The sequence below is a fragment of the Octopus bimaculoides genome, chromosome 13 (assembly GCF_046866305.1).
Source record: "Octopus bimaculoides isolate indiv1 chromosome 13, ASM4686630v1, whole genome shotgun sequence".
Taxonomy (NCBI): Eukaryota; Metazoa; Mollusca; class Cephalopoda; order Octopoda; family Octopodidae; genus Octopus; species Octopus bimaculoides.
The window spans coordinates 60158739-60170930 of NC_142940.1; the positions used below are offsets into that span (position 1 = coordinate 60158739).

Genomic DNA, 12192 nt, shown 5'->3' on the forward strand with positions numbered 1-12192 from the left:
GAGTAAACTGAAACAACATGAAATAAAGTATCTTGCTCAAGAACACAACACACAGCCTGGTCCAGGAATCGAACTCATGATTGTGGTATATTTTTATAAATATATTGTATGTATTAATAACAAGTACGTACACAGCATTATGCCATTGTATAGTGAGGAATACATTAATGGACATAGTCCTCCAAGCCAAGATTAACAGTATAACTTGAGGGAAATATGACAGTTATTTCTAGCAGATTGTGCAAGTACGTAGAGGTTCCATTGCACCTACGTCGTCATTTAGTCCAAGAAAAACCATAACTGACCAGCACTACCTATTCAGTGCTGGTCAATCGACAGTTGTTAACAATAACTATGAAACTACGTGTAATAAATCTCTAAGTGGGAGATGGTAAAACGTGTGCAAACATCCATCAGACGAAAGTGAAACAGCTGGTGGGGGAGGGGCCTTGACTGTTTCTTCAAGAAAAAAATATATTTAAAAACAGAAATTCCTAGATTCATAATTTCTGTATTTTTTAGAATTCGGAAAAAAGTTTAAATTAGGAATTAATGGGGGGTAAAATTTCGGAAAAGTGATTTTGGGGTAAAATCTCATTCTCCTACATTGAAAGCATAGAAAACCGGAAAAAATCTTGGGTATAAATAAATAAATAAAAAAACATCGGAAATGGATGGTGTGCACGCGTTTTACGTTCGCTTCTAAGTGTATCCATATTTTGTTTTTCTATTTATGATAATAAATATTTATTCGGATTCTGTTACTTCCGCCAAGCATCTACCATAATCATTTCCGGCGAAGAACTTTGTCGCATATTAATCGAATTTATCAAAGAAATTATAAAGGTAAAAAGAAAAGTAAGTATTTATAATGTTTAAATCGATATTAAATATTTCCAGGACGGATCTTCGGAATAACTGTGGTTTCTTCACGGGAAATGAAAAAGGAGCGAAGAATTGGGAAGGTTTTTCTTTTTCCTTCATCATTCAATATTTTATGATAGTCCGATGAAATTTCTATCAGAATCGTAATTTCCTTTGTATCAAACACAGGAATACTACGAAAAAGTGGGGTGGTTTTCGAAATAGCAGTCACTAATAAAATGGAATTTCTCGAAGATTTTTTTGTTATTTTTTGGTATTTTTACCTTTTGTAGAATCTCAAAGTAGATGTAAATCTCTTTAAAAAAGAAAAAAGAAAAATATTCCGTATCTTTGCTTTTTTGAAATGTCTCACTCTCTCTGTCCTTCTCAATTACGATTTCGGAATATCTGCCATGATTCTCATGAATTAATTTTCTTCCCAATTTCCTGTCTATTCTGAAATATTTACACAAGTCTGGTACTTATTATGTCGGTACTTTTTGCCAAACCATTATGTTATGGTGACGTAAACAAACCGACTTCAGTTGTCAAGCGATGGTGGAGGACACACACGCACACGACCGGCTTCTTTCAGTTTCCGTTTATCGAATCCTTTCATAAAGCATTTATCGGCTCTGGATCATAGTAGAACACAGCTGTCCAAGGTGCCATGCAGCTGGACTGAACCCAGAAGCATGTGATTGGGAAGCAAACTTCTTACCACACAGCCACACCTGCGCCTATATATGATTTTTTTTTTTTTTTCATCATGCTTCTGTATTTCTCATTTTGAAAGACTTGTAATATACGTTCGATTTCTTTCTTTCTTGTTTTCAAAAAATACATGTTTTTAAAAATTCTTCACCATCCTTCATCCTGAAACTGCCATTCCATTCTTGAAAAACAATTCTTTAAAATTCCATTTTTTAACATTTTGTTCTAATGTTGTGGGTAAAGATCACAAAGAAACTATGCCTACCACATGTTTATTGATTATTTTTCATCCCCAAATGACATTTTTTTCACACTTTTGCCGTCTAAAAAAATTTTGCTTGTATGACATGGTAAACAGGAAAAAAAAAAAACAAAAAAAACAGGAGAAACAAGAATTTGTTAAGACAACTTAATGCATCAGTTCGATTTTTAACATCAACTGATGAACTTTTTATGACTATTTTCCAATTAAGCATCCTCCAGAAAAGGAAGAATGTAAGTTTGAGTGACAGGGAACACGTTTTCTCAGAGAGTGCTATTTGCAAGATATTTTATCCAAGACTTGCACAAGTGGATGTGTGAAGAATATGTTTGGAATTTTGGAAGTAGTATCTATAAAATGTTAATTTCAGTTGTATAAAAAGTAGAAAAGAATATTTGTATCTGAAGAAAACTATAATTTTGTTGCTATTCACATAACTGCTGAATTGCTTTTAGCACCCAAAAGTTGTTCCTTGTTCTGAAGAGTTGTTGAGATCATAGAATGAGATAACTGCAGATTGCATGTGATAGTATGAACGGTTCCCTCTTATTAGTATATTACTGGTAGTCATAGCTACTAGTGGTCATAAGTCAAGGATAATCTTATATATATGCACAATATTATATGCACCATAATATAATAGGGACGTACAGAGTATATTCCTGCATGTATCAGGAAAATCATAAAGCCAAAAAAATTTTGACAGCATGCAAAAGCTGACATGAAAATGATAATATATTAACTTCTCTAGTATATTATAACATCTTTTTTTTTTTTCTTTTTTTCGTCTTAATGTCCAAGGGATCAGACAGAATTGAAGCAGATTTTCTATTGTCTCTAACCTTCACTTGTTTCCAAGTAAGGTAATACTGTCCCTTTACTGGTCATGTTCAGAGAAGACTGGAAACAAATGACACTTCGTGCATCGCAGTGACTCTTGCTTGGCAAGCAGACAGTTATCTTCTTATAATATGATGTATTGTTAAAATATATTTCTCTGCTCTGTTCTATATGTAAAATTATAGAGATACACTGGAGGAATTTGGTTGTTCTGGTCAAGGTTTCACTTCTACAATTTATAAGTATAGTAATGAAATGAAATTTATGCTGTTTATGCATTCTTGAAATCTTATACTGTTTTCCTTATTCTTTCAGAATCAGAGCTGAAACTGGCAGAAACATTTTTGTTTATTATACATTAGAAGCATCATCAATATTTACCATCTTTTAAAGACAAAAGATGTTATACTGAACAAATATAACTATCTTCATATAAATTTAATGAATTATGTTGAAAGATTTCCGTGGGTAAGATTATTAGCAACATTTGTGTGTCATTCTCTGGAATGAGTACAATACAATTATTTAGATAAATTTATGAAGCACTTTGCATCCAGATTATGGACTTATAGCAGAATGAATATTTGTTAGAAAGGAAAGCAGCAAACATATATATTGTGGTGAGAGAAGAAAAATTATTCAATGAAATAAATGACTGTTATTTGTTTTGTTCTAAAAAGATGGCAAAAAGCTTAGCAAAGTCTTCATATGAATGTGATATCTGTAAAAAATCATTAACTTCAAGAAGTAATTTAACTACTCATATACGTATTCATACAGGAGAGAAACCATATCACTGTGATATCTGTGGTAAAAGGTTCTCTAGAACAGATGAATTAACTGTTCATGTACGTGTTCATACAGGTGAAAAGCCATATCAGTGTGATATCTGTGGTCAGTCATTCACTCGTAAAGATATATTAACTACACACAGACGTATTCACACAGGAGAGAAACCATATAAGTGTGATATGTGCAGTAAATCATTCTCTAAAAGTACTAACTTAACTGATCACAAACGCATTCATACTGGAGAAAAACCATACCATTGTGATTTTTGTAGTAAATCATTTAATCAAAATAACCAGTTAATTAAACACAGACGTATTCATACAGGAGAAAAACCCTTTCACTGTGATGTCTGTGACAAATCATTCTCTCGAAATGATGAGTTAACTACACACAAACATATTCATACAGGAGAGAAGCCATATTGGTGTGATATCTGTGGTAAGTCGTTCCCTGTAAATAATGCCTTGACTGTACACAAACGTATTCATACTGGAGAAAAACGATATCATTGTGATATTTGTGGCAAAGCATTTATTCAAAGTCGTGATTTAGAAGGACATAAAAGCACACATACTGGAGAAAAACTATATCATTGTGATATTTGTGGTAAAGCATTTTCACAAAGTCCTGCTGTAACTGTACACAAAAGAATTCATACTAGAGAAAAGCCATATCACTGTGATATCTGTGGTAAATCATTCCCTCGAAGTGATTATTTGCGTGATCACAAACGTATTCATACGGGAGAAATACCATATTGTGAAATCTGTGGTAAATCATTTATTCGGAGTAACTATTTAAAGGGACATAAACGTATTCATACTGGAGAAAAGCCATATCATTGTGATATCTGTGGTAAAGCATTCTCTCAACGTACTGCTGTAACTGTACACAAACGTGTTCATACCAGAGAAACGCCATATCATTGTGATATCTGTGGTAAATCATTCTCTTACAGTTACCTATTGAATAAGCACAAATGTATTCATATGGGAGAAAATTCATATCCGTGTAATATCTGTGGTAAATCATTCTCTCAACAGGATGATTTAGCTATTCATGTCTGTATTCTTCCATGAGAGAATGAATTTCTTTGTGGTAGGTAAGTGACTGAGATATTTCTTAACTGCAAGCATTCATACCCATGTATGGTACTAAATAATAAGGAATAAATAAATCATAAAATATAGTATTTCATTATGCTATACTATAAGACAAGTATATCATGTGCATAGCTGGATTGTGGGTACACTTTTTCTGTATGTTATGTATATTCTTTCAGGTATATTATGTTTCTTGTTTTATCATTATTGTATTTGATCAAGAGACCAATTCTTTTGTTGGTAATGTCTATAATTTTATCTTTGACATGGTTCCTTCATGAGTTTATGGTAAAAATTAATGTTTATTTGTCATTGTCATATTAAATTTTACATTAAAACAAAAAGCAGTGGAGCAATGAGAAATATCTTGTCTTTAGACTGCCTCTCACTTGGTTCCCATCAACCAACTCACTACATTACATCTCCACTACAAAGCCACCAACATCACCATTTCATCTACAATATCATCTTATTATTTACATCTCATTCACTTCCTCATAACATCAGATCAAATCTTGTATCAAATAGTATCAATAAATTAAATAGCTTTAAAGTGAACAATCGGTGAAAATCAGTTTAGAAAATACAAAAACAAAAACAGGCTAATTTTAGAGTAAACCAGTTTTATTCAGAGTTTAAATTGATATAAAAATACAAAGAGACTGTTGCAGTCAGAATTCTGGAATTTACACTAGTAACGACAAAATGCTTGAGATAACAATCATCATTATGATGATGATGATGATGATGATGATGATGATGATGATGTGGTCCAACATTGACAATGGACATAAAAAAAATATTGATGATAATAATTCCAATTTTGTTTAAGAGAAATTTTTTTAAAAAAATGTTATGTTTGGCTGTTATTTCTAGCATGTGAGGAGACCTTCTAGGCTTAACTTCATGTGCTGGTTGAAAATCACCTAAAAATGATTCTGGGGTCGACACATTCGATTAAAAAATTCTCAAAGTGATGCCCCAGCATGGCCAGTCTAATGATTACAAATAAAAAGTTTAAAAAAAAAAAGCAAAAATAACCGTGGGGCTTTTGTCCACTTTCACACTTTAACTACGGGGTTTTAGTCCGGATCCCGTTTATGATATGTAGTAAATAGGAAAGGGTAAGGTAAAGACCCCCTTCGGTTATGAATGACCATGGGGTTGGTCCTAGAAAGTTCCCTCCGAGGCACAAGTCCGGGCAAGGTTGTTTATGGAAGACCAGCAGTCACACATGCATATCAGCCTCCGCTCAACACGCTTATCCAAGGGAATGTCAAAATCCGATACAGATTGGCACCAGAGACATTGCAACTCATTTCTACAGCTGAGTGAACTGCAGCAACGTGAAATAAAGTGTCTTGCTCAAGAACACAACTCACAGCTCGTTGCAGGAATCGAGCTTACTACCTCATGATTGTGGTATACATCATAAATATATTGTATGTATTAATAGCAAACACATACACATCATTTTGGCATTGTGTAGCGTGGAATATATTAATGAACTCCAATCAAGATTGAATGGTATAAACTTGTGGGAAATCTGACTGCTATTTCTAGCAGATCGTTCAAGTACGTAGAGGTTCCATTGCACCTACATCGTTGTTTAGTCCAAGAAAAACCACGACTGAGCAGTTTTGCCTATCCAGTGCCGGTCAATTGACAGTTAACAGAATAATTACGAAACTATGTGTATCCATATTTTGGTTTTCTATTTATTATAATAAATGTTTATCCGGATTCTGTTACTTCCGCCTAGCATCTTACCATAATCATTTCCGGCGACGAACTTTGTCGCATGTTAATCGAATTTATCAAAGAAAATAGAAAGGTAAAAGGAAAAGTAAGTATTTATAGTGTTTAAATCGATGTTAAATATTTTCAGGACGGATCTTCGGAATAACTGTTCCCCATGAGGGGAATGAAAAGAGCAAAGAACTGGGAGGGTTCTTTCTTCCCCTTCATGAATTTAATATATTACGATTGTCCGCCAAAATTTCTATCAGAATCGTAATTTCCTTTGTATCAAACAAAGAAATACTACAAGAAAGTGGGGTGGCTTTCGAATTAGCTCTCAGTAATAAAATAGAATTTCTCAGACATTTCACCATTTTATAGAATCTCACTTCGCAAAACATATTAATCGCCTTCTTAAAAGAAACAAAAAGGAAAAAATTCAGTATCTTTGCTTTTTTGAAATGTCCCAGTCTTTCCGTCCTTCTCAATTACTCCTTCGGAATAGCTGCCACGATTCATATGGTTTTTTTTTTTTTTTTTCAATCTTCTGTCTATTCTGAAATATTTACAATTCACAATAGAAATAAAATAGAAAACAAAACCTACCAACTGCACCTCACTTTTCATCGCTCATCGCACCTTCCACTATCTGTATGTTTTACTTGTTTCAGTCATTAGACTGCCGCCAGGTTGGGGCATCGACTTCAAAGGTTTAGTCGAACAAATCAATCCCAGCAATTATTTTTTGATGCCTGGTACTTATTATATCGGTTACTGTTTCCCCAACCGTTAAGTTACGATGACGTAAACAGATCGACTTCAGTTGTGAAGCGGTGGTGAAACACACGCATGCATACATACCTATACACGACCGGCTTCTTTCAGTTTGCGTGTATCTAATCTTTTCATAAAGCATTTATCGGTCGTGTATTGGTATGTATGCATGCGTGTGTTTCTGCTGCACTGAAACACGTTTTCTCAGAGTGCTATTTGCAAGATATTTTATCGAAGACTTACACAAGTGGATGTGTGAAGAATATGATTGGAATTTTGAAAGTAGTATCTATAAAATGTTAATTTCAGTTGTTTAAAAAGTAGAAAATAATATTTGTAACTGAAGAAACGTATAATATCCTTGCTATCCACATGGCTGCTGAATGGCTTTCAACACCCAAAAGTTGTTCCTTGTCTTGAAGAGTTGTGGAGATCATAGAATGAGACAACTGGTGATTACATGTGATAGTGTGGACAGTTCCCATCATGAAAATGATGATATATCAACTTGTGTATTATAATATTGTTTCTTTTTTTCCGTTTTAATGCCAAGGCATTCAGACAGAATTGAAGCAGATTTTCTATTATCTGCAACCTTCACTTGTTTCCAAGTAAGGTAATACTGTCCCTTTACTGGTCATGTTCACAGAAGACTAGAAACATATGACAGTGACTCTTGCTAGGCAAGCAGACAATTATCCTTTTCGGAGATGATGTATTGTTAAAATATATTTCTCTGCTCTGTTCTATATGTAAAATTATAGAGATACACTGGAGGAATTTGGTTGTTCTGGTCAAGGTTTCACTTCTACAATTTATAGATATAGTAATGAAATGAAATTTATGCTGTTTATGTATCCTTGAAATCTTATACTGTTTTCCTTATTATTTCAGAATCAGAGCTGAAACTGGCAGAAACAATTTCGTTTTTTATACAACAGAAGCATCATCAATATTTATCATCTTTTAAAGACAAAAGATGTTATACTGAACAAATATAACCATTTACATATAAATTTAATGAATTACGTTGAAAGATTTCCTCTGGGTAAGATTATTAGCAACATTTGTGTGTCATTCTCTGGAATGAGTCCAATGCAATTCTGCATTTTAAATATATTCAGGTAGATTTATGAAGCACTTTGCATCCAGATGATGGACATATAGCAGAAGGAATATTTGTTAGAAAGGAAAGCAGCAAAAATATATATTTTGGTGAAAGAAGAAACTGTTATTTTTTGTTCTTAAAAAATGGCAAAAAGCTTAGCAAAGTCTTCATATGAATGTGATATCTGTAACAAGTCATTAAGTTCAAGAGGTAAACTAACTGCTCACATACGTATTCATACAGGAGAGAAACCATATCACTGTGATATCTGTGGTAAAAGATTCACTAGAACAGATGACTTAACTGTTCATGTGCGTGTTCATACAGGTGAGAAACCATATCAGTGTGATATTTGTGGTCATTCATTCACTCGTAAAGATATATTAACTACACACAGACGTATTCACACAGGAGAGAAACCATATCAGTGTGATATGTGCAGTAAATCATTCGCTAAAAGTACTAACTTAACTGATCACAAACGCATTCATACTGGAGAAAAACCATATCACTGTGATATCTGTGGTAAATCATTCAATCAAAATAACCAGTTAATTAAACACATACGCATTCATACAGGAGAAAAACCCTATCACTGTGACGCCTGTGACAAATCATTCTCTCGAAATGATGAGTTAACTGCACACAAACACGTTCATACAGGAGAGAAACCTTATAGGTGCGATATCTGTGGTAAATCATATACTCTAAATAATGCTTTGACTGTACACAAACGTATTCATACTGGAGAAAAACGATTTATTTGTGATATTTGTGGTCAAGCATTTATTCGAAATTCTTCTTTAGAAGGACATAAAAGAATTCATACTGGAGAAAAACTATATCATTGTGATATTTGTGGTAAAGCATTTACACATAGTCCTGCTGTAACTGTACACAAACGCATTCATACAAGAGAAAAACCATATCATTGTGATATTTGTGGTAAATCATTCCTTCAAAGTGGTTGCTTGCGTGATCACAAACGTATTCATACTGGAGAAAAACCATATCATTGTGATGTCTGTGGTAAATCATTTATTCAGAGTAACGATTTAAAGGGACATGTACGTATTCACACTGGAGAAAAACCATATCATTGTGATATCTGTGGTAAATCATTCTCTCAACGTGCTGCTGTAACTGTTCACAAACGTGTTCATACCAGAGAAACGCCATATCACTGTGATATCTGTGGTAAATCATTCTCTCAACTTACTGCTATAACAGTACATAAACGTGTTCATACCAGAGAAAAGCCATTTCATTGTGATATCTGTGGTAAATCATTTTCTCAAAGTACTGCTGTAACTGTACACAAACGTGTTCATACCAGAGAAACGCCATATCATTGTGATATCTGTGGTAAATCATTCTCATACAGTAACCTATTGAATAAGCACAAATGTATTCATATGGGAGAAAATTCATATCCGTGTAATATCTGTGGTAAATCATTCTCTCAACAGGATGATTTAGCTATTCATGTCTGTATTCTTCCATGAGAGAACCATTGAAAAATCTCTTAACAGTATGCATTCATAACCATGTATGATACTAAATAATAAGAAATAAACAAATCATAAAATATAGTCTTTCACCATACTTTAATAGGATAGAAGTATGTGATGTACTTATACATCTGGATTGTGGGTACACTTTTTCTGTATGTTGTGTATATTCTTTCAGGTATATTATATTGATTCTTGTTTTATCATTATTGTATTTTATCCAGAGATTAATTCTGTTGTTGGTAATACCTATAATTTTATCTATGACATAGTTTATGATGAAAATTAATGTTAATTTGTCATTGTAGTATTAAACTTTACATAATAACAAAATTAGTGGGGTAATGTTTTGAATTATCGTCATCAATGCTGGAATGTGTTGGAGCACATCATCATCATCATCAGCGTCATTGAATGATGATAATGATGATTGTCATCTCGAGCATTTTGTCATTTCAAGTGTAAATTCCAAAGTTCTGGCTGCGAGTCTTTATCAATTTTTATAACAATTTAAACTCTAAATAAAACTGGTTTACTATGAAATTATCCTGTTTTTGTTTTTGTATTTTCTAAACTGATTTTCACCAACTGCTTACTTATAACCCTATATAATTTATTGACACTATTTGATACAAGATATGATCTGATGTGAATGAGATGTAAATAATAGGATGATATTGTAGATGAAATGGTGATGTTGGTGGCTTTGTAGTGGAGATTTGATATAGGTTGATGAGAGCCAAGTTAGAGGCTGTCTAAGGACGATATTTCCCATTCTCAGATAATATTACTTTCAAATTTTGGCACAAGTCTGGCAACTTCAGGGGAGTTGGGGGTAAGTCGACTACATTGAAGCCAGAGTTCAGCTGGTACTTATTTTATCGACCTGAAATGATGAAAGCAAAGTTATACTCAGTAGAAATTGAACCCAGAACATAAAGGCAGATGAAATGTTGCTGATCATTTTGCCTGTCAGATCACTCCATTTTTCCGCTCTTTCCAAACCATAATTTATAGACAGTGAAAGGATGAAAGGTAAAGTCAACCTAGGTTATATTTAAACTCAGATGTGCTGGTGGCACATGTAAAAGGCATCCGTGTTGGTGATATGTAAAAAGCACCCAATACACTCTGGAGTGATTGACAGTTGGAAGAGCACCCAGCCACATCCATTTGTGCATACATGCTTTGTGTCTTTCCAGCCTTCTCAAATTCTCTGCATTTGAAGTAAATGTCTAAGAACCATGCAGCATTGCAGTTCCAACACAAGCATCATACAATCTGCCCTTCACCATTAGGAAAAATATTGCTGTTGTTAACAGTGGTAATAGCGCTGAACTTTCTCCAAATAGTACTTACTCTAAAGCTATACTTTCAGAACAACTACCTGTTCTGCTAATTACACCTCTAAGGTAACAAAAGCTATCAAAGAAAACGACTTTTGTTCACTTTTCCGTGGCCATGGCCAATTTCGACATTCTTTAACAGTAAGTTTACTTATTTTTCTCGTTATTTTCCTCTTCAATTTTTATTTACTTTTTTAAACACCTTATACTGAAAGTACCCATATATATATATATATATATATATATATCATCATCATCATCATCATCATCGTTTAACGTCCGCTTTCCATGCTAGCATGGGTTGGACGATTTGACTGAGGACTGGTGAAACCGGATGGCAACACCAGGCTCCAGTTTGATTTGGCAGAGTTTCTACAGCTGGATGCCCTTCCTAACGCCAACCACTCAGAGAGTGTAGTGGGTGCTTTTACGTGTCACCCGCACGAAAACGGCCACGCTCGAAATGGTGTCTTTTATGTGCCACCCACACAAGCCAGTCCAGGGGCACTGGCAACGATCTGGCTCGAAAATCCTACGGGAGCCAGTCAGGTGGTACTGGCAATGGCCACGCTCAAAATGGTGCATCTCATGTGCCACCCGCACAAGAACCAGTCCAGGGGCACTGGCAACGATCTTACTTGGCTTGCCGGGTCTTCTCACGCACAGCACATTTCCAAAGGTCTCGGTCAGTAGTCATCGCCTCGGTGAGGCCCAATGTACGAAGGTCTTGCCTCACCACCTCAGCCCAGGTCTTCCTGGGCCTACCTCTTCCACGGGTTCCCTCAACTGTTAGGGTGTGGCACTTTTTCACGCAGCTATCCTCATCCATTCTCACCACATGTCCATACCAGCGCAATCGTCTCTCTTGCACGCCACAACTGATGCTTCTAATGTTCAGCTTTTCTCTCAAGATACTTACACTCTGACGGGTATTCACATTGACATTACACATCCAACGGAGCATACTGGCTTCACGGAGCATAATACAAAGAATATATATACATGTATACACACATATATGTACATACTTACATCTACATGTGTATATATGCATATCAGGGTACAGGACGTTAGAACAATGAACTACAGACAACGGAACGAACACATAGGAAAACGGAAAGCCACTTGGAATATTCCT

The 12192-nt window shown here is 34.6% G+C and overlaps 2 protein-coding genes across 2 annotated transcripts; both read left to right on the forward strand.

Annotated features, from left to right (window-relative positions):
• Positions 1-3360: 3360 nt before the first annotated feature.
• LOC106867214 (uncharacterized) lies at positions 3361-4551 on the forward strand. The gene has a single exon (XM_014912022.3). The coding sequence runs from the start codon at positions 3361-3363 to the stop codon at positions 4549-4551; it is 1191 nt and encodes a 396-aa protein (XP_014767508.3).
• Positions 4552-8340: 3789 nt separating this feature from the next.
• LOC149132927 (uncharacterized) lies at positions 8341-10251 on the forward strand. The gene has a single exon (XM_089361882.1). The coding sequence runs from the start codon at positions 8341-8343 to the stop codon at positions 9700-9702; it is 1362 nt and encodes a 453-aa protein (XP_089218008.1). The 3' UTR covers positions 9703-10251.
• The last annotated feature ends 1941 nt before the right edge of the window (positions 10252-12192 follow it).